The sequence below is a fragment of the Parasteatoda tepidariorum genome, chromosome 11, assembly GCF_982258835.1.
Source record: "Parasteatoda tepidariorum strain Cologne lab strain chromosome 11, Ptep-v5.0, whole genome shotgun sequence".
NCBI lineage: Eukaryota > Metazoa > Arthropoda > Arachnida > Araneae > Theridiidae > Parasteatoda > Parasteatoda tepidariorum.
The window spans coordinates 40819875-40845078 of record NC_141765.1 but is presented as its reverse complement, the minus strand read 5'-3'; the positions used below and the strand labels follow the sequence as shown (position 1 = coordinate 40845078).

Below are 25204 nucleotides of genomic sequence, written 5' to 3'. Positions count from 1 at the left end.
ATGTGTGTGTATAAATTCGTTTTAAGTTGAAACACATTGTAATATGTTTGTTTAATCTTCAAAATTAGTGCGAGTTTGGCATTGCATACGAATGCATATATTGCATTCTCTAACACTTAACTTTAGATTTTATACAGAAGGATATGAATACAATTTTGTATATCAGGAGCATTTTAAGCAAACTTTTAAAAATGAATTATTCTATTAAAATTGTTTCATCCCATTTTATTGAAGCAAGTATGCATCTAAAATTTTAAAAATATCCGAATATCTCTGTACTTTTTTCAAAATTACATTGGAAGAAGAAACAGTCAAGAAAGATATATCCAAAGTTGGATAATTCAAGCATGAAATAGGCTTAACACTGAAAGAAAACTTAGAGAACAACACTTTTTTCAAGGCTTAAGGATAAACTCCATAAAATATTCGATTCGTTTCCTTTGCTCTAACTGTAAGTCTCCGGGAAAACTCCAGGCAATGGTAGCATTTCTTTTGTGCTCCATTTACTCAATGAATATCATGGGAAAGTACTGGATTTTTTACATTACTAGTATGGGAAAGAAACCATCTTTAAGAGGCTATAAAATTCGCGTACAACATTTAAAATGTATAGATTATAATTTTAAAAATTCTTATGACAGACAAAAAATTTTAAAATCATTTGAGAAAAAGTGTTTTAAACCATTAGTGTGAGAAATTTTTTGTGGTCATGCAGCATTTCATTTCTCTGTACTCCGTCTTAATAGATTAAATAAAATGGTAATTCCTGAAATTAAAACCTACAACTTCTTAACCATTTTTAGAATTTATGCCATTTCTTCCAGCCTTCCGAGAAAACAACTCTGGAAAAACTACCGTACTTTCTGGTAATAACATTTCTGGTAAAATGATTCATAATTCTGGGAAATAAAACCAAAATATATAGTATTCAAATTATTTATTTAATAGTTTTTCAGTTCATATGGTTCTGCTCAACAAAAGTTCTGGTTTTCAAAATTGCAGTTCTTATTACCACTCATTTAGAAAAAATACAAAACTAAGAAGTTAATTTAACCGAATCAATAGTTTTTATGCAATTGTCTAAAGTATCATGATAAAATTACAAAATTTTATGGCATTTACCTATTTTTATCTCAAAATATAAAACCATATCTTATGTTAATTTTACCAAAATCATTACCAAAGCGCTTTGTAATGATAACTGAGATTTTTAATGTTCCCATAGAGCCAGAAACATGGTGAATTATTCATATTCTGGTAGTGTTGGCCCCGTTTTTTAAGTATATTATTTAATAGTTATATACCTGTTTTTCAATTTTTTCGAACAGCAGTTTCATATTGCATCATTTGTTAAAACTTGTCACTTAGATATTATTTAATTAAATTTCGATCACAACAATAATGCTGATAGCTCCTAGTATTTTTCAAGACTGATTTCTCATTAACCATAATTTATAAATAATGTTTTTCAATCATGCAAGTAAGGTGAGGTTAAATGACATTAATGTTAAGTGAATTCACATAAGGTTATATTTTTAATTTTCATTTTTAAAAAGGAATTTTCTCAGGCATTATTTTTTGTTAAATATATATCATATTTATGTAATATACTTTAGTAAATAGAAACCTTCAAAATTATTTAGAAATGTAATAAAAGCTTGAAAGCATTCTTTTCCGATGCATAGTTACATAAAATTTTGTGACGTTAGATAACTTTCAAAGAAATTCAGCAAAAATTAATTAAATGCCATCACTTTACTTTTAATCATATTGAAATCTATTTAGTTGTATAGGAAGGTAATAGCTGTTAGAAATCGCATTTAAACATTCTTTCCCTATGTATTGTTACATTTGGACATGCTGAAATTCTTACATATACATTTGCCTTACAATTTTCAAGTTGTGTATTCTCTAAGAAAAGTATAAATCTAGTATTGAATGATAAATAGAAATTTAAATTGATTAGGTTTCAAAAAAGAAAAAGATTTAATAGCTCATAGATAAAGCTTGTTCTTTCTCATTATTTTAATTTTGAGGTTTTATATGACATACATAAAAAAATCTTACAATTTACATAGAGAAAAAAATTCAGATAAAATTATATGACATACATAAAAAATACATATAAAATGACATACTTATAAAATGACACACATAAAAAATCTAACATTTTACATAGAGAAAAAAATTCAGATAAAGTTTGGTGATGACCTTTCTCATAAAAAAAAATGATTCTAGTTAATAAAACCAAAACATATGGTATTTAATACATTTATTTGACGCTTTTTTCGCCCATATGGCCATGAGTAAAGAATTAGCTCTAAATAAATAAAATAAGTATCAATCATTTTATGCAGAAAATTAGAAATCATATAAAATTCAATAAAATAAGATATTTCTTTAAATTTCATACCACCATGTTTGTGGGAATTATATTAAACTAAGTGGGAAAAAACTATATATATTTCGAGAACAGGATGAAAATTCCTGAAGCTACGTACAAATCTAAAAAAAAAAAAAAAAAAAAAAAAAAAAAAAAAAAAAAAAAAAAAAAAAAACAGTTTATCACAACTTGTTGCTCAATTTCTTAACAGTCTTAACAAAAGAGTTCTCTTTCTCTCATAGTCTAAACTCTCTGGAAAACTGAAATTAGACATTTAGCTGTTGTCATCGTATGATTATGTTTCCCATACGACCGATTCGAAACATCAACGGAGTCTTCTAACGAGTGTCAAACTTTACTGCTGACTGCCATTACTTAGAAACTTATGTCGAGTTATGATTCCCTGGGCCTTGTTTCAATTACGTCATATTGAGTCTCGCGAGTGATTGGATAGTCGTGCCCATGGAGTTGAGTAGATATTGTCTTTAGATATCCATATCAATCAAGTTATGGTAAAAGCACGGAATTCACTAACCTAATAAAAGTACTTTGTGGGTAAAAATATTTAGTTTGTGTTTGATGTACGCTATTTGGAAAAGGGTTTTAATAAATAATCAACATGCATTTCTCATGCAGTGTTGATGTGAAAAGGGTAACGGGTTATTTTATGCGTTTACCTGTTTGATAGAATAAATAACTCCGTAAAGAGCTAGTAATAATTTTCTATAATGTCCTACGTTACGAATACTTCAGTTATAAAACAACTTTATTGTATTTTTTCTTTACAACCGCCATTCAGCGAACGACCCAATTTTGAGTCTACGACTAGCGATAGTCATAGCCCTGTAATTTTAAACCCAATCCAGAAGACGAGGGAACTCTTAGATCAAATATTGGAAGAAATTTGCCTTCGTGCAGGACTTTTTGATGTAACTAAAACGTGTTTGCGATACATGGAGTTGAAAATCCCATGATCCGTCTGTCACTGAGGATATTTTATGTCAGAACTGTGACATCGATCTATGGTCGATCCGGGTAAGAAATTAATATCGATCAGTCATTGCTGGGATTCGAATCCGGGCCGAGTGCTCTAGCACCTGAGCCACCATGACTCAAACTACTGTATTATAAATATAAAATAGTTTCATAAACATAAAATAGTTTCAAAACAGGCATTTCATGTTTCTTTCTCTTTTTCTTCTGAAATAAAAGTTAATTTTCTAAAATTATTAATTGTCAATTAATTGTTAAATTATCTAGAATAATATAACCTTACGCACATCCATTTTCGGGCCCATCCTTGGTAACTAACAAGTCACACTTCAATACTGCAGTAAGAACGCACTATAAAACAAAACCCCTCTATTTACGCTTTTACCTCAAATTGCCCTTCTGTTTTCAAATTTTGTACACTGGCAATCTTGTTATGAAAGTATTTCAAATCATTCTTTCAACATTTCCAGTACATATAAGAACATCCCGTACACATCATTTGAATTCGCTACTCACCTTATAAATTTCGTTTTATGTTTTATTCTGTTTTTTCTTTACATTTACTGTTTTTACTTGATATTTTTACTTAATGTGTTCTACTTTCTTTGTAAATTTTTTGCAATTTTTCAGTGCTCCTCACACTATTGTATTTATATATTTTGCTTTGGGTATATTGATAAAATATTAGAAAGCACTCTTTTTTGCGGATATATTCCTGTGAGCTGATGAAAAGATTATATCTTTTATTTTCCTGATTTTTATTTACTTATCCTTTTTCTTGTATCTTACTTATCCTTTTTCTTGTTTTCTAGTATCCTTTTTCTTTTTCCCTTTTTTCATTGCTCTGTAATTTTTTCCATGTTTTCTCTACTTTTGAACTTTAATATATATATAAATTACGCATGATCAATTTAAAGACTATTTAATTTACTTGGAGAGAAAGTGTTTTCTTCGGGAAATCTCAGAAGAGTTAATTCTATAGAAAAGGCACCAGTTTCTTTGAATTTTACCCAGAAATTTCCAACTGTTTGCCACAGCTATTTCACATGAAATTTGAAGGCTGAATACGTAGAATTCCATTGAATGAAATGAATAAGCAGAATTCCGTTAGGAAGAACTTTTACATGCTTCCAAACGACGGGCTCAATATCTTCATTAAGCTTAATTTTGTTTACTTAGAATTTTAACAAGTAAAATCAGTTGATGAAGTTTTCTGCTTCACTTATTAATTTTCCTTAGTTGCAAAATGGCTTAAAATATTATCTTTATCTTTTATTCAATCGAAAACTATAGAAAATAATAAAATTTTGTTTCGATACACATCAAATTGATTTCATTTTTCTTATTTTTGCTGCTTTATTTCAATGTTTTGTTTAATTTATTTAATTTTTTTTATCATTCACTTTATTATTTTATCATTATTTTTATTATTCAATTAGTATTTTTAGTATCTATAATAATTATTTGTAATTATTATTTTTTTTCATTATTTCCAAAGAATGCTTGAATTATACAAGATCAAATCTTGTATGATCAAATCTTGAGATAATTTTTAAAAATGTCATAATAAATGGTAAAATATAAAATTTGAGCGGAATCAGTCGAATTTTTAAGAAATTAGAAATAAAAATTTAAAAATGCGAATTTATTTATAGTGTTTAGCGAAAAAAAGCAAGTTTTCAAACTCTGACAAATTTTATTTTGCGTTAACAAAAAATAGAGCATCTAAATGATCTTATGATCTTATAATCAGTTCTCTGCGTACTAATAACTTTCTTAATGGTTTGAGGTATTAACGTTGTCTGTGCACACTAATTCAAGTGGGCGATTTTCTAGTTTACAAAATAAGACCTAAAAACATTATTTTCTGAATAAGCACATCTTTCGTTTCAACAGATTTGGATCTTTAACCTTAATTAATGGAGGTGGCTTCAATATGGAATATGGGATTCTAATAGTTTAAATAGGAGAATAAGTGAAATTTTAGTCCACATAAAGCTAATTTCCTCTTTTTCATGTGTTTCACCACTTTTCAAGAGAAGAGAAAAATATTTACACACAATTATAAAGTTTATTTAATCAAAATGTAAAAACTAATTTGATATGATTAAATAATAAATAATCTTATACTTATATATATATATATATATATATATATATATATATCCCCGAATAATCAATTTTTCGTTAATTACATGATAGTTTAAAACTTTCATACCTTACCTATTTAATCTATGAAATAACCTATGAAATAGACCGCTAAAGTGAAAAAGAAACAAAGTTATTTTATTATAAATTAAGTTATCGTAAATAACTAAAATCCCTCGAAAAATACATATTTTACCTATTGCAGATGATTAATTGATAAATAATGAAGAAAAGCAGATGATATAATTTGTTATTGCTCATATTAATAACTACATCTAAAACCAATGGCATGGAGCGTACACACCCACACACAAATATATGTAATATATTTGTGTGTGGGTGTGTGTTTATATATATATATGTAATAACAGGGCTCCAACCCTGTTATCAGTGTTGTATTTAGCTTGAAATAATTGCAGTCTTAAGCCATCATACGTTCTAAACAGGTTTATTTAAATATAGCTGGTATCGATAACAGTCACGTCCCCACTCCTGCAAAGGAGGGGGAGTGGACAAGACTCCGGACAATTCCGGCACAGCTTATCAGGATCACATTATTATGAAAAGGACACGCAAAACTATGCGCTCTTACGTTTTATACCAACATAGATTTGGAGTAAAAAGGCACATTCGTACATTCCTTGTAACCTTACGCATTAAGGAAAATCATTTCTGCTTCCTTATATGGAATTGAAAAAGGGAACGATTCTAAAAATAACTCTTCCCTTGAAATATAAATCTATTTATATTTCAATGGTATGTTTTCAGCCTTGAATTCCCAAAATAGAATCTCTCTACGCTTATTCTTTAACAAAGACATTTTATGAAAACGAAAGAGTTTTAATTCTTTTATTAATACAAAAGTATTTACCTTTTGTATTACATCCCCCCCAAAAAAAATTTTTGGTGAGCCAAAATAAAAAAAAAATTTAGAATACTTTAACTTTAAAATTTTTAGGTTGATACGATTGTTCCTTTTTCCTTACTACAAACAACATTTTTTCAATTATGTAAAGAAGAAAAAATTATTTACAATGACAATATATGAAAAACATGATAATGCAATTTATCTATTTAGTAACTAAACAGAAAGAAAAATTAAACATTTATAAACTATTCTACTAAAATTTTCAAAAAATTTTTTCACACAAAAATATACAAAACTTTTATGCAAAACAAACTGGACAACAATTGTCTTTTATTCAGAATTTAAGATTCTGTGTGGTTAAATGATTATTTACTTGATGAAATATAACTATTCTACTAAAATTTTTCACACAAAAATATTCAAAATTTTTATGCAAATGAACTGGACAACAAGTGTCATTTATTTAGAATTTAAGATTCTGGGTGGTTAAATGATTATTTACTTGATGAAATATTACTATTCTAGTAAAATTTTCAAAAAATTTTTCACACAAAAATATTCAAAATTTTTATGCAAATGAACTAGACAACGTGTGTCATTTATTCAGAATTTAAGATTCTGTGTGGTTAAATGATTATTTACTTGATGAAATACAACTATTCTACTAAATTTTTCAAAAAAAATTTTTTTCACACAAAAATATACAAAACTTTTTATGCAAAACGAACTGGACAACAAGTGTCATTTTTTCAGAATTTAATTTCAACATTTGTGGTTTTTGATATTTCCTAAGCTTTGATACATGAACGATTTCAAAATTTTGTTTACTTAAATTTCTTTTTAGTTATTTTGTTTTTGTAATCAGTTTCTTGGTCATTCTTTCTTTTTCCTATTTTTCCTTTTATTTTTTGTTTTTGTTACCCTTTACATATTTTTTCGTCGATATTAACCTGATAACGAACGCATCCATTACCTAGATCTATCTTCGAATCATTTGAACTTTTTGGACATTCTTTCTTTCTATTTTTTGATGTTTACTTTTACTGAAACATCCTTAACATTCATTTTTTCGATGCTTACTTTTTTGAAGCATCATTCTTTTCTTTTTTCGATGTTTACTTTTTTTGAAACATCTTTTTCACCATTTTTAACCTTAACATTTTGAGAATTCTGCTGTTTTATGTGCAAAGATAAGTTGTCACTTTTAGAATTAGCAGAGATGATCAGTCTCTTACCAAATAGAATAACAACTGGCCCGACACAATGAATAAACAAACAAAAATCCCTGCAAGTCTACAACCCTACTAAAGCATATGGTAAATCAGTATCAATTATAAAAACTTAGCTGAGTTAACAATTTAGCCTATCGTAATAAGGGAGTCTCACAAATTTTGTCAAGTGTTAACTGTCCGTTTGTTTGGGTTTCACATTTTTTAAAATAGGAATTTTTAGTTTTGACCAAGTCCGAAAAAGTAAGAGAATTACAAATTTTCTTTAAGTTTTGTTTGAAACTCTTCACTGTTAGGTTCAAAAGATAAGTTTTGAAAAATTAAATTTTTTATGTGGTTAGATCTTGAAAAATCATTAGAAAACAAAAGTTTAAAAAAAATTAATTTAGTTTGCCGTCACTAGTTTAATTGACGTTGGAACCATATATTTTTTTTTCCAAAAAAAAACATTATAAATGCACTAAAGAACAGCATTATATCATAATTTAAAAAAAAAAAAAAACAATATAAACACTAGAAATGCAATCTAATCACTTAATAATACTGTATTCCATTATTCAAAATAAAATATTTAGATTACTACTCATATCTAATATTACTAAAATATTTAATCACAACATTGAGAACGAAAAAATAATGAGAGAGAAAAAAAAATATATCTACAGTAAATCCTTTCCATTTGCCCTTGACCTTCCTCGTTGAAGAAGAAAAAATATATAACTTTTTTTTCTTTTTCTTTCGCGCACTTGAATCGTAGCAATTCATGAATATCCATGATTAAGATTCGCGCACATTCTTTTTTGTTTCACAACTTGAGTAGAAAGAATTGTAGGATCACTCGGTGTCGAATCACTACTTTGGATGATGTTTCTTCCAACTTATAGGCACAATGGAACTGTAGGGTCATCGGATGGGATACTTTCACTGGTTTCAGGAGACAATCTCCAGCCATCGTCCTTCCTAGATCAGCTTTTCAGTCGCGACGAGGTACAAGTAGTACGGGTGGAAAATCACCATCCTTCCTTCTTTCCTTCAACGTTTTTTTCACTGCCGATTTTTTTCTCCTCCGTTTAAGTCCAAGGGGGGAGAAGCTTTCCGGATGGGATGAGGTTTCAAAACGGATGGGATGAGGAAAATTTCAACGTGCAGTCACAGCCGGTCCAAAGATTTCCTCAGCAAGCAACTATCCTGCCGGCTTGTAATAACAGGGCTCCAACCCTGTTATCAGTGTTGTATTTAGCTTGAAATAATTGCAGTCTTAAGCCATCATACGTTCTAAACAGGTTTATTTAAATATAGCTGGTATCGATAACAGTCACGTCCCCACTCCTGCAAAGGAGGGGGAGTGGACAAGACTCCGGACAATTCCGGCACAGCTTATCAGGATCACATTATTATGAAAAGGACACGCAAAACTATGCGCTCTTACGTTTTATACCAACATAGATTTGGAGTAAAAAGGCACATTCGTACATTCCTTGTAACCTTACGCATTAAGGAAAATCATTTCTGCTTCCTTATATGGAATTGAAAAAGGGAACGATTCTAAAAATAACTCTTCCCTTGAAATATAAATCTATTTATATTTCAATGGTACGTTTTCAGCCTTGAATTCCCAAAATAGAATCTCTCTACGCTTATTCTTTAACAAAGACATTTTATGAAAACGAAAGAGTTTTAATTCTTTTATTAATACAAAAGTATTTACCTTTTGTATTACATATATATATATATATATATATATATATATATATATATATATATATATATATATATATATATATATATATATTCCTTATCGAGTGATAGTCTGATAAACTTATTGGTATTGGTAGAAAGTAGTAAAATTATCTAGCATATGTTAAACTGCTGACATTGTGTTAAGTACTTGTGACGATTTTATAACTTTAATCACAGTGCGTTATTTATTCTGCAATTTTTATTTTTTAAATAAATACACAAATGTAAATAATAGAACTTAACTAGAGTAATTATTTTATATTTGTAATACAGTAGTTTGAGCCATGGGGCTCAAGTGGTAGAACACTCGACCCGGATTCGAATCCCAGCGATGACTGGTCGATATTAATTTCTCAACCGGATTGCATCGACCACAGTGTTGACATAAAATATCCTCAGTGTTAGACGGATCATGGGGTTTTCAACTCCATGTATCGCAAATGCGGGTTAGTTCCATCAAAAAGTCCTCCATGAAGGCAAGTTTCCCCAATATTTGATCTAAGAGTGCCCTCATCTACTGAATTGGGTTCAAAATTACAGGGCTATGAAGTTGGTATGAATATCGGTAGTCGTCTTATTTTGTGTACTTTTAAGTCATTACTAAGACTGTTTGTCATTTATTTATCTTTGCATTTACATTTCAATTTTTGGAATTGCTTTTTCTTGTCTGATTTTCCATTATGGGACCTCGGAGCACTGTCAGTTTTTAGTTTTACCACTGACAACAAAAAGTCTCCTGCGTGTCTGCAGGCAGTGTGTCCCCTGATAAAGTGCTGTCCCGCTAACACACATAACTTTAATTTTTTATAATTTTTGTTTTCTGCTAGAGTTGTTTTTCTAACTTCATAAATTCAAATAAGACAAATTTGGAAATTAGCTGCTTTAAGCTCTTTTCCATTTTGATTTATTATTTTAAATGTTGCTTACTAATTTTGTCTTTTTCTGAATTTTCAAATTAGTTTCATTCCTTGCTTAGATTTCCTATTTTCATATCTGGATTTGCCGCAATTGCGTAATCTCGTTTGTAAATTATTATATAATTTAATTTAATATGTTATTTAATTCATGATACGGATATTTTATGGAGTTTCTGGTCCTGTTCCCGTAATGGTTAGTTTTTCTGTTTCTTAATATTTTATTACGGATTCATTAATCTTTTCTTTTCAGGCTTAATTTATATTTATATGAATAGTAAAATTATAGGTTTATTTAAAGCATATGACCAGTCACGTGGGTTAGCAAGGGATTCTGTAGTTAGACTTGATCAGGGGTCTACTGGGGTTAATAAGCTACCTGATCAATTGTTTTGTTATAATAAACACTTATAAAATTTTAAAAAATTTAGAAAATGTAACAGCAAATATTCTCTTACTTGTCGCCCATTCTGACAAAATTTCAGTTTCTAGCAATTTTATTTTTTGGAAACAGAAATTTTTTTTTTATCTTATAGAATGTAAAACGTATTCACTTAAATATATTGGGAAACAGGTACTGAGTTAAATAAACGAGTTAATAGTCATAGATCAGTCATAAATAACTTTCATAAACACGATAACTCTGATATTGAAATTGTTCGTTTTCAAAAGCTTTTTTTAGAGATATTAATATACTTATTCTTAAAAATATTGAAGATTTAAATTTAAGATTAGATTATGAAAACATTTCCTTTTGTAAATTAAAAACTTTAAACCTATACGGGCTTAATAGTAAATTAAATGGAGAAGGTAACCTGGATTTAAATAATGTGTGCATTTATAATAAATTGAACCCTTTTAATAATCATTTTTCATGCAAATTGAGTGAATACAGGTGTAAAAAGAATAAGTAAAGAGGAAAATTAATTCCATCTGGTTCTTTTTTTAAAACTTTGTGTTTATTGGATGTTAATGAATTTAACATTAAAAGGAATAGGAGCTTCAGTTTTAGTAATAAAAATTCAGTGTTGAAATAGATGATTAAAGAACATTTAAAATTGTAAAATTTTCTACCCCTGAGTTTAAATATATCGAATTAGATCTTATTAAATTTTAACTTGCAGTCAACAATTCTGATTTTTTAAGTGTTTCAAAAATTAGAAAACAGTTTTGCGTTATTAATTTTCTTGATAAAGATTTTGAAAGAGGTTTACTACCTATGACTGTTAATAAACTTATAGATTGTTTTCCAATGAAAGAAAAATAGGAGTTTCTGTTTGTTTTAGATATTGTAATACTTTAAAGAAGAGAATTTGTAATTATAATTTCTATCGTAAAAATTTAAATGGTTTAGAGGATATTTGTTTATGTTAGCAGGAGCATTTTAAAAATTTTGTTAATAATGATTTTAAGCACATTGCCACAAGTGACCTTAACTTAATCGGAAATAAAGATTTAAGATTTCTCATGGGACTTGGGACTAAGTTTAGACAAAGGAAAAATATCACTTAAATAGTATTCCTGCTTCAATCAGTAAGGATTGTTTTATTGCAATATGGTCATGAAAATTTAATTGGCCTATAGAGGGATTTAGTGAATGGAAATTTTGTGTTTAGATAATTTTAAATTAAATTTTTTGAACAATAATATAAAATACCAGGGTTTCCATTTGAATTCTGATATTATTAAATCTATTAAGGAATTAAAGTATAATTTTATTACATGTGTTGTTGACAACGCTTCTAATAATTTTTGCTTCATTTGCAAAAATTTTTAAGACATTGAATGCGTAAGGAATATGATAACAATAATACTATTGTCAAAATTAATAATTCCTAAAAATAAATTTATAATCGAATATTAGCTTTTTCCAAGAAAATAGGTTTAAAAATCAATAGTATTAATTATCTTAATTTATTTCTTACAATTAAATTCCACAAAATACCGGTTAAATTTAGATTTGTAACTTGCAGTACTGGCTGTAATAATTCAGTTTTTAGTAATTTTTTTTAAAATTGTTTAAACATTATTTAAAATAAGATTTGTTTAAATGATAAACCTTTTATTAATAATAACAACCAAGATGTTATTAAATATTTGAATTGCAATAATATTAATACTCTTCTTACATGTGATTTTGAAAATCATTTTACAAAGTATACCACACAATAATTTAAGAAGTATTTGTTTGGAAATTTTTAATAAATATTTGAATAATGAGGGCATTAATCAGGAAGATTGGATAAATTTAAGTAAAATAAACATTTTTGAAAATTATCTTTTTAATGGTATTTGTTTTTACAGACAAATTCAATGGGGAATTGTTATTCTAGTGCATTTGCTAATACTTTCTTACTTTTCATGAACAAAAATTTTTACAACATAATTTATTAATTGGATTTAGATTTATTGAGCATTTAATTATTTTTGATTGTAATGATTTTGATTTAATTAAGAACTAACTGATTATCCTTAAGAACTAAATTTAATTAAGACTAATTCAGATGAAAATTGCGCTTATTTTTTAGATTTTGATATCAAACTTCATAACCAAGAAATTTTCATCGGATTATACTATAAAGGAAGAGATTTTAAGTTTAGACATCTTTTAGTTTAGAAAGGGAAATGCTATTGAAAAGATCCTGGAAATCAAAAGTCGCAATTCAATTAATTTTATTATGTTTAATAAATTCTAAAATCGTTTGATCATTAGTGATAATCCAAGGAAAACCTTCTTTAATGATATTGTTTATAATTTTATCTGAGTAGTTAGAAAAAATTGATTTTGGTAAAATTAAAAATAAAAAAATGGTTTTATAACATGTGATAAAATTTTATAATTTTATAGTGATATAATGAGGCATCAATGTAATATGTTGCAATGATACTTTTAAGAATGCCATAAAAACAATTTATTCGGTTAAATATACGTTTCAGTTTCGTATTTTTTTACCAAATGTGTAATGATAAGAACTATAACTTCGAATACCTAATTTTCCAGTGCACCGTTGCTATACAAACGGAAAAAATTATTATGATTTTAATACCGTATACTATGGTTTTTTTAACGAGTATTCTGTTGTTTTTTTAACCAGAAATGTCAGTACCACACAAAACAGTAATTTTACCAGAATATCTCCCACGTGCAATAATTTAGATTTATAAACCATTAAATTTTATTATGTTTAGTTAAATCTGGCTGTAAATTTTTAAGAATTTTCTTTTCAATAAATTAGCTTAAAAAGAAGAAAAAATGAAATATATTAGCTTATATTTTGGTCCTTTTCACGTTTTAGATTTCAGTGATATAATTTGAGTTGAAAATGCCTTAGCATGAGAAAAAGCTATACTAAAATTAGAAATTATAAAAATATTTTTAAAAACATTTTGTGGCCTAATAAGTGTATAAATTAGCTTTATTTTTACAGAATAAAAAATTTTATGATTGCTATTAATCAAGCTGGACGAAAATGAATTTAGTTTTTTGATTATAAAAGTCTTTAATTTTTTTTTTGTCTTTAAAAGAAAGTTCCGTTAAGAATATGTCAGATTAGGAAATCTCGTTTTTATTTTACTTTGCGAATTTTTTTTTCTTGGAGTTTCCTTTTGAGAAAATATAAAACTACAGTTCTTCAAGAAGCCAGGTTTTTTAGTATTTTTTGATAATAATAATAAAAATTATAAAATAAAACAATTATCGATGTTAGACAAAAACACTTTAAGATTTGTAATAGTGCTTAGAAAGCTAAAAATGCCGGAGATCTCAATCAAAATTCAATCCCAACCACGTTGGCAGATGCAAATGCTTTTGCTATGTCAAGACTATTCACCCCTTTAAAAATCAAAGCCCACGATCAAATAACTAATCTTGACAAATAACTAGGAAGACAGTCACTACTCTCATCAGACTAAGAACAAAACATCATAAAAACATGAAAATTTCTACAGATGGGACTAGAAAATATCAAAACTGTGGCAACTGTCTTAATGTGGAACTGACACCATATCATGTTTTTAACTGCCCTGCAGTAGCTGCAGGCCTTCACCTCTTAAACTACCCCACAGAAGAGGATTTGTATTCTTTTAATGCCATAGAAATAACAAAAACTATTCAAGCACACCATAAAATATGATTCAATAGAGGATACGATACCAACCAAAGAAATATACTATTTAATTTGATTTACAAGGAACTTCTATGATTAGTTATGGAAATTTCATTACCGAAAATATGATATAAATGTTTCAAATATTATAAACTGTAACCGCTCGTGTTTTTCGTGAGACATCTAAAGGAAAAAATATTTTCAGGGAAATAAATTATTGTATTAAAACTCTCTCTTTTTCCATGACATTTTAAAAATATTGAACACGGCAGATCTTTTCTACTAAAATTACTATTGGGTAGTTGGATATTTTAACCCTTTTTTTCTATATTAAAAGCTAAATACGTGCTGCAAAAATTTGATATTATTGTAGAAATATGAAGCAACAGGATATTGAAGAAATATATGCATAATCATACATTAATTCTGACTTGAAAAATTATTATAAAATATAACTTTGTCTCAACTAGTCTTTAGCTGTCTACTTCAACCCATAAAAGTTTCTATTAGTTGATAGGATACTAATGAATTTTAAACTTTTATGTAATTTTATGCAATGTATGAATCGTTATAAATATTTAACATTGCAGCTGAATTTCATTATTTTGCAAATCCAACTTCTTGTCTCGCACGTGGCGCATAACGTTAATTGATATAAATGTCGAAAAAGCCTTTTATAAATATTTGCCTATGCTGACATGTCTTAGTAGCGAATGTTAATAGATATAAATATTTGTTTCTTTTTATTCATAAAAATTCTGTATAAAATTATAATGCCTCCTCCCTGAAACCGTCTAATTATATGATTAGATTGAAATTTGTTTAAATTATGTTTCTTTGCATTAAAAATAGTCGTTTTGGCAGAACACGCATTTAAAATTAAAAATAATAGTGCAACTTAGTGTCTCATTTAAGTAAATTTCTCAGTAAGAATTGCAATGATTAGTTTTACGAAGCTGTATGTCAAGTATGATACGTATCAAATATAGCAGAAATAATGAATTGCATAGAAAAATATCCATCAAAAAATTTATTTCTGTTCTTCATACCTTTCTTTTATTTTTCTCATTCATCAAAGTAACGCATATTCCTAACATGTTAGAAAAAATTGTTTTCCAAGATTATTTTGAAAGGGTTCCTTTATTTTTTCAGACTATACACAGAAAACATTTTGGTGTATAGTTGCCACCATTTTTGATGTTGAAGTAAATTAAGTTTTTTTTTCAGAGTCATTTTTTATTTATTTTTTCACTACTATAGTTTATTTATTTATTCATTTTTTTTATATTTTGTTTGTTTGTTGACGACATTGCATATTTTCATGCGCATTAGAATTAATTGATAACTTCGAGGCAAAAACATTTAATTTAAAAAACAAACATATTTTTTGCAATATATCCGCCTTAATTCTCTCAAACAATTGTTATTTTGAATATTTAATATATTTCATTGCACGATAACTACAGTTCTGCTCTTCAAATTGCATTTAAATTTGCAACACCAAAAGTTTTGATGACTTAGTGCACTGCAACTCAAGACAACATAAATAGCTTCATTTATTTTGAACTATAAAAATATTCGGACTCAACTTTTTCTTTTGGATAAATGTTTCTTTTTCCTTTGAGCTTATTTTGATATTACTTAAAAAGGGAAAAAACGTGTAAACTTTATAAGTGATGAAAATAATTCTTTTTAATTCCTCAGCTTCAAAAGTCGCAGAATTGAGAAAACTGGAAGCTTAAACATAAATCTATATGTTGGAGTTTGTCTATTTTGTACTTAACTAATAATTCATGCATCTAATAGTAGGGTTTATAAATAAAATTTAATTACAGTGATTTAAACTCTAATTACTTCCAGTTTAACTTTAAATACATGAAATTGTTGTAACTTGAACCAATTTTTAATTAGTATTATTTTCTCAAACACAATCTAACTAATGGGGTTTTTTTTAGAAATGCATTGTTCGCTTGTCTACTAATATAATTTTTATACAAAAAACAACCTTACACTTCTTAAAAATATTTTACTGTAAGATATGAAGAAAATGAATTAAAATTTAAACATGGTATTGTATCTAAGAAAACCATAAGTAATACCTTGACCCATAAGAACTTTTATTTTAGGTATTTTCCAATTCGAGTTACGCGTACTTGTTAGTGAATTAAAACTAAGCACCTGAAATTAAATCTTACTTTTAATGAAGATTTACAAAACTAACAGAGTTAAGTTCAATGAATCGTAAACGTAATACTTAATAATGTTTTAGTGAAATATATCTAAAATTTATAGGTTTACTAAAAACATAAATTCTTTTTACATGCACTGTAAAAAACGGATACTCAAATACCTCGCTTTTGGCGAAACCGTTTCTTGGTATATGCTCCGAACAAATATTTCATGAAGGTGACTAAATAACTATTTCTTCACTCTTCTAGGAAAATTTTTTTGACAAAATTAAAAAACTATTTCAACATTCCCTTTTTTCCAAAAAACGAAAATCCTCGCAGTGCTTAATGCATCTATATTTTCTAATAATCACTTTAACGTGGGCACCATACAGGTGGCCCAACACAACAAGAAAAGATAGATAAATTACATCCATCTAATCTCCAACACTACACTATGATGAGGTTTCATGTTGAAGAAGCATTTTTATCATATATTTGAGAGTTCGCGTTACGTCACAAGTAGGACTGGGCGATATTAGAAATTATATATCGTGATGCATCGTCAGTTTCGCATCGCGATATAGCGATGTATCGCGATATAGTATTTTTAAATTTCATATACTTGTAAGGCACAGAAAGTCAGATTTCTAACAAAACTTCATACTCAGATTGATTTAAATCAATTTATAAATTTGAAGATATATGTTTTGCTTAAGAAAGATATTAAATAAATTGACTACAATGTACAAATCTTACTTAAAATATTTATTGAAATGTTTCTCTAGAAATTCATAATACGCGTAAAACAAAGTGTTAAAAACTTTCTTTAAAGCGTTTTTTACAAATTAATATTTTCTTGTACTATTATGCATAAATAATTACATAATTATTAAGTTCGATCGTAATGTTCAATTTCTAAATGAAACGTTAAAAATTATTTGTATGTTTAAAACAAAGTGCTAAATAAATTTTAGAAAAAAAAAACGCTTTTAAAACACTATTTTTTATTATTATCATTTCAATTATTATAGTTCTATTATAGTTCATTTACGTCACACTAGAGTTGCACAATGGGCTATTGGCGACGGTCTGGGAAACATCCCTGAGGATGATCCGAAGACATGCCATTACAATTTTGATCCTCTGCAGATGGGATGGCACCCCCGCTTCGGTAGCTCGACGACCTGCACGCGAAGTCGAGCACTTTACGGTAGAACAGTTTAACGAGGACCAATACCGCACAACCTCGGTCCCTACGCAGACTGATCCAAGTGGTCACTCACCCGCACACTGACCGCAGCCAGTGATGCTTGACTTCGGTGATCTGCAGGGAACCGTGTCTTAACGATCAGTCCACTGCGGGACCTTATCATTTCAGATAAATAATTAAATTAAACTAAATACCGAATTATGAACGAAAAACAAAATAAGATTTAATTTCTTAAAAATAAAAAAATTGTGATATTCGATAATATATTTAGCTAATTAACAAATAATATGAAAAGAATATTTTAAAAAAAAATTATTATACTCTCTAATAAAACGAAGTGCTAAATGATTTAAAAAAATGAATAAAATACGCAAACCTTTCAAATTTTTTTGTATAAACAAAGTTGATTGACTTATGTCCAAATCCAAATGACAAAAATAAATTTTGTTTTAACTTTATTTCTAAAAATAAGAACAACAGGATTTATAAATTTAAAATCAGTAATAAAAGCTCATTAAATTATTAGAAGTTTCATCCAAAAAGTTTTTAATAAATTAAAAGAAAGTAAAAAAATAACCTAACAAATTCAATTCTTTATGGGCGCCTAAATTAGATTGCCGATAATTTTCACATTTAAAAATAAAAAGAAGTTTTTTTTTAAAAAAAAAAACTTATCTAATTAATGAAGAAACTCTTCTTTGTATATTCTTTTCAATAATAGATTGCCTTCAGAACAAGGTAACATCGGCGATCACGAAGTTAGTCCCACTGAAAATAATCTGCAAGAAAAGTCGCGACAAAGAAAAAAAAAGCTAAGAGGTGCAAAAAGGAACATGCGATCTAACGATATGTTTTCTCAAAACTCTGATTCTGATTCTACAGGTCACCGATCAAGGCCATTTCAACATAACGAAACGAACATCGTCTTCCACAGCGCGAGTCGACATCGGAACGTAAGAGAAGAGTCTTATATCGCTATATCGTTTTGCGCTCGTTGTCTTTACTCGACGGCTTAAATCAGATTTCTGATGCATCGCCTTGAGTGAAAGTCGCTGTATCGTCTTGCCGATAAATGCGTTAAATCGATATGTCTCGATACATCGATTTATAGCCCAGTCCTAGTCACAAGTCATGTGGTTTCATGACGAAATGATTCTCAGACTTAAAGAAATACTGTTCAAGGATTGCTAAATCGTCTTAAGTGAGGAATTTAATTTTTGAGAATGTGCTGTAAGTGGAAAATTACTTGATGACGAAGAACAGTAATGCGTATTGTTTACATTTCATACTGAATGTTACACGTGTATTGATCAGAAGAGCATGTTAGAAAAGCATTGTCCCCAAATATGCCATTTTAAATTTCAACAACTTCATACCAAAGTGTAGTAAAACACCATAACTCTTGGATCTAATGTTTTTCTACACCAATATATTACTTGGAGCAAAGACCTTTTTTTATTCATTAAAACTAACATTTATAATTTTAGAGTCAGATAAGATGAAATAAGAGTCGTTAAAGTTATTTTTACAGTACAATATAAAGTGATTATTAATAATTAAGGTTAGTTTTTAAATTAACTATTATATTGGATTTTGAATTAGATTCAGGTTTTATATTAAGCTTTAAAATTAAATATTGAAGCAAAAGAAAAAAAATATATCAACTTATATTACGTGTTGAAAGATGCAATATTTTTTTCAATAAAAATAGTCTAGTAATTATTCGCTTCATATGATTTCTGGTTACACCAGCAAAGCATTCTTTCAATAGAAGATAAGATTGAATATTTTTTCTTTCATACTAATCTTTAAAGTAATCTTATATTTTATCAGAATAATAACCTCCTTCGACTGACTAATGACAGTGAAGTATAGAGTATTGGAAGAATTCGATTACTCTCTACTAACTCGCGAAACTAAAGAAAAGTGACATAATCCAGTAGTATTAAAGAATACGTGATTTGCTTTCCAACTTATAGAAAATTGGTGGATGATTCTATTTATTTCAGTTCTTAAAATAAATAAAAGGATAAAATAAAGCCAGGGAGCAGTTATATATATATATATTTGAAGTTCTTAATTCGAGAGTTCAAGAGTGAGTTCTTAATTTAATTTTATTTAATTGCACATCATCACTTTTTTTAATGTCAAAATATCTTTTATCATCACTTTCTCTTTTAATGTCAAAAATCTTAGTGGATCATAGTGACAATTATAGAGAGTTTAAAGAATGATCCAAATACACTTTTCCAGTTCACAGACAGTCGGCGAGTACATCTTTGAAAAGCTCTCACTTGGTTGGAATAATTTAGCAAATGAATACGTTAAGAACATTAAAAAGGACTTTGAGGTTAACCGGGTTCGAATCCCTGCTATAGTTGAACGATACAAATTCTGCATCCTGCTTGCACCAACCACAGTGCTGACGTGAAATATCCTCAGAGGTAAATGGATCATGGGTTAGAGTCCCCTTGCCGTCATGCAATCATGTCCATGTAACGCAAATGAGGGTTAGTTAAATCAAAAAGTACTCCACGAAGACAAATTTCTCTTAATACTTGATCCAGGAGTCCCCTTGTCTTCTGGATCGGGTTCAAAATGACAAGGCTACGGATTTGAACATTAGTCATAAACCCGCAAAATTGGGTCGACTTTTCAACTGCGGTTATAAAAAAACTAACTTAATAGTAAAAATTATGTGTAGCATTTAGAGCTGCTGTAGTTCAGGCGATGAAGCGCTCGTCTTCCATTTTGGTGAACCAGGCTCGAATATCAGCTTTAGATGGTCGATACGAATTTTGCTCAAGGCTCAAACCAATCACAGTGTTTGCATAAAATATCCTCAGTGGTAAATGGATCATAGGTTAGAATCTCATTCCTATCGAGCAAACTGTAAGATGTTTTCGTGGTTTTCCTCTCCATTTACCGCAAATGAATGCTCATTCCATCGAAAAATCCTCCACGAAGCTAGTTTGTCCTAGTGCTTGATCCAGGAGTTCCCCTGCCTTCCGGATTGGGTTCAAAATTGCAACACGACGGAGTTGATCGTAGATAATTGTAAACTCAGAGCTGCTCAACGCCGGTTATAAAATAAAATAATAATATTTATAATAAATATAGTAAATTTCAGATGAATAAGAAGTCATTATACCGTTTACTGTCAATATTGTAGTAACATTTACTTTAGCAAAATGTCTTAGAGTATATCTCGAGGGTATTCTGATTTTTTTTCATGGATTTCAGGAAACCGCAATAGATTCAATTCGTAAAATAATCATATAATTAGTGGTGAAAAAAGTAAATATGCATAAATAATTGCGTGTATAAAAATATTTTAAAAAAGTATCAGAGTCTCAAGCTATAGGAATTAAATATAAATAAATCAGCTAATAGGAAAGGCATTAAGCCTTTCTAATTAGCTGAATTAATCTACCATAGGAAAAAATTAGGAAATTAAGAGGTACTAAACTTTTAGTGCCGAAAAATTCCGTAATAATTGTATATTGTTTGGAAATAAAAGATGAGAAATAATTTATGCAAAATTAAAACTCTACATTGAAATATTTTTGTTCTTTTAGTAATAAAGCTCGTTTAGTTATATAAGTTTCAAGTACTAAAAATTAAGAAGTAAGCCAAATCATTACTTCCATAATAGCTAAGAAAAAACTAATAATCTAACATAGGAAATTATCAATTTTTTCTAATATAAAAAGAACGGAATAAAAACGGCTTAATATAAAAAAACGGAAAAATAAATATTGATTGATTGATTTGCACATTTCACGTCGCACTAGAGCTGCACAATGGGCTATTGGCGACGGTCTGGGAAACATCCCGGAGGATGATCCGAAGACATGGCATCGCAATTTTGATCCTCTGTGGAGGGCATGATACCCCCGCTTAGGTAGCCCGACAACCTGCGCGCGAAGTCGAGCACTTTACGGTAACACAGTTTAACGAGGACCAATACCGCACACCCTCTGTCCCTACGCAGACTGATCCAAGTGGTCACCCACCCGCACACTGACCGCAGTCAGTGATGCTTGACTTCGGTGATCTGCTGGGAACCGTGTCTTAGCGATCAGTCCACTGCGGGACGGAAAAATAAATACATAATGCGAAATGTATGCTGTTAGTGTTTCTTCAAGTTTAATAACAGTAAAACAATTTGTACCAAATTTATTAATCTAATGTATGTGATGAAATCTTAAATATATGTTATTAAGATTAGGGTTTAAGCCGTGTAATCTCTTGTAAGGAAGGGAAAGAAATCTGCTTGTTAAAAGTAATAAAACTGGTTAAGTTCTAAACGTTTTAAATCTTAAGAATTTAGACGTAAACCAAACTATTGCATTCAAAATATCTAAAAATATGAGGAAATTAATGCATAAAATTAAATGTAAAAAGATCAAAAAATAAATATATTATTATTTGTAAAACTGTGTTGTTAGTGTTTCTTTAAATTTAAAAAAAGTTAAATAATTTGCACAAAATTTCTTAATCTTATGTATCTATAAATTTAATTTTTTTGTAGACAGAAAGGACACACTCATCTATGAAACTACAAAAAGAAAGAGCTTAATTGCTAGTTCATGTATGCATTTTTCCAAAATATATTTTATTTATCTAGGAACTACCTAATTCTCGTCAAAATGTTTAGAAATCAACGAATCCTTAAAAGTATGCTATCATTTTACTTAGGTGGTAAAGTAAGAAGATTAGGGGGTAAATCGTAAAGTCTCTTGGGGAAAAAAAGGAAAGAAATCTGAACAGAAAAGAGTTTATATTTACTAGAGAGGAAATCTGTAGTTGCATGAATGGCCGTCCGATTGGCGGGATTTGATGGGAGGTAGGAAGAGGTGGAGCGCTATTGATCACAGCCATCCTCGGCATCCCAACTCACTCTTTCCTCAGCTTCCTACACCTTTGCATCCCACCGTACCTAGTGCACGTGTATGCCGATAAGTCCGAAAAATCGGCAATGGGACCTGGCACCCAGCTTGTCAGGATAGTGATCGGATTTGCTCACCGAATTGATCAATTTTTTCTCTCTGTCAATGATTGCTTTTATAAAAATTTTCTACGAAAGTTTTAAATTAGTTAGAAAAAGTATGTTTCATAGTTGATTAAGAAATGATAAAGTTTAATATTTGACGAATTCCAGAAATTGTTAGAAAATTTTATATTTATATATAAAATGGCATTTTGAATTGAAGATTATATCATGAGAAGTGCCTGGATCTTATATTTGGAAATTTAAATTTACAATTGTTAAAAAAAAGATTTGGGAACAAAAGCGATTGCGTTATGCATTCTCGCTGATGATCGGATCAATTTTTTCACGGAGATTAAAAAATTAAAGACGAGCTTCTAAAATTAATATACAAGAGCTAACGACCAAAATATACCATTTATATTAAAAATTAAATTTAGAAAAATTTAAAATATTCTATAGTTTATTCCTGAAGTATTTTAAATAGAAGTTTTCGAGAAATATATCTTAAAAAAAGTCGCGAAATATTATAACGGTAGTACCACTTAGTGATAATTAGTTTGAATTAAAAATTGAACTTAGAAAAATTTAAAATATTCTATAGTTTATTCCTGAAGTATTTTAAATAGAAGTTTTCGAGAAATATATCTTAAAAATGGCACGAAGTATTAAAACAGTACCTCTTAGCGAGTTATGTCGTCGAGTGCCAGATACTGAAATAGCAACCACATCATTCAGTTCTCATGATCTAATACCATCCTGTTCTTACGAAACGGAACCAGAAGTAGTCCGGCTGAAATGCCGCCGGCGAAGTTTACCCGGGTATCCAACTGATGATTCTCTGCTTTATTCTGTATTGCAGAGGTTGCCCATGAAAGACTTTGCTGCCGAAGTCCGAGCGTCTATGGATGTAGATCAATTTCTCAACCAGGCTGTACTTCTTTTGGACGTGCAAGAGACTTCCGTAGAAGGAATTATAGACAAAATGCTTCATAAGGTAAGGCAGTCTTTGCATTTATTTACATAAAAATCGTTTATTTCATGTTTGAATAATGAATTATGAAGTATCAGAAGTGAATTTTATGAATGGGAATTTTCAATAAATTATTATTTTCAATAAATTTTTAATAAATTTTAATATTATTTCTTCGTAAATTTAATTAATATATTTTTTTAAAAATTTGCCCCTATTTAAATAAATTTATTCAACATTTAAATATATTGAATTTTGAAGCTATTAATTAAACTTAAACTAGTTCATTTATAAAAATATAGAATATGTACTGTTCTGTACCTATGCGCGTAGTACATGTACTGTTCTGTGCCTATAACATTACCTGAATGTATTTCATAAAATTTAGTTCCTAAATGAATTATAACTTTAAATAATCTTGGTTTAAAATTAGAAGTGCTAAACTGTATAATACTTGCTCTATTTCTAACGAAAACTGATATCCTTTTATGTTCAAAAACAAATCTTAAGCAGTTGAATTCTCGAATTTCGGGTCATTACATCTTCTTTAATAAAAATGGAGTTTGCATACGTGATTTATTAGTTTGTTTTGGATTTTTCTTCAGAAACTAGTTTGAAAACTACAGTATATTAGTTTTTTAATAATGTACAAATTTTGAACAAAGCTTTGAAAAGCGTATAGGATTTGTCACATTAAATATTAGTCTATATTGTTCTATGATCATGTAAAAAAGATATTATGATTTAGGAAGCATTACGTTTTTCTTAATTGTTTTTTGTAGCTATTGTTTTAACATTAGTTTTCCAAAGTTTTCATTTCCTAAGAAAATCCATAAAATGATGGGGTATGATAAAGGGAATGCAGTGAATGTTATATGAGTAAACTTTCGAACAGTTAAAACGTTTCAATTTAATTATACACTTTTTACACTTTTTTTTACATATTCTGAGATTAAAAACATTGGAGTCAAACACTTGAAAATCTTGATTTGCGTTTATTATTTTTCAACTAATTTCAATCAACGTTTCATGTATTATTCTTATCTAAGAAACATCGCTGGAAGTTCCGGAGTGTTTACCATAATTTTAAGAATTCTTCTAAAAGTAAAGTGAAAATCAATGCATACACGATTAAAAGAAATTTGATAAAACAACCGTACAGTAAGGTAATAACAGTTTTGGTGAAAATGTAATTCTAGTAAATAAAACCAAAATATATGGTGTTTAAACAATTGATTTTGTAATTTTCCCGTTCATATGGTAATGGTTTACAAAAACACTCTGGATTTCAGAATTATAGTTCTTATTATCTCAAATTTAGTGAAAAATATAAAACTGAAAAGCAAATTTAACCGAATAAATTATATTTATACCTTGCTCCAAATTACCAAATTTTTTCCACATTTTTCCACAATTACCAAACTTTATCACTAGAGCCCGGATTTTGATGACCTAAAAAATCTTAACTAATGCCCT

At 28.6% G+C, this 25204-nt stretch overlaps 1 protein-coding gene across 4 annotated transcripts in view; it reads left to right on the top strand.

The window, feature by feature from the left end:
• Positions 1-25204, top strand: part of LOC107453345 (solute carrier family 4 member 11) — a 351566-nt gene that overhangs the window by 183735 nt on the left and 142627 nt on the right. For all 4 annotated transcript variants that reach the window (XM_016070143.4, XM_071187398.2, XM_087155390.1 and 1 more), the window contains one exon: positions 23618-23752. In XM_016070143.4, coding sequence (XP_015925629.1) covers positions 23618-23752 — 135 coding nt within the window. The remainder of the gene's footprint in view (positions 1-23617; positions 23753-25204) is intronic.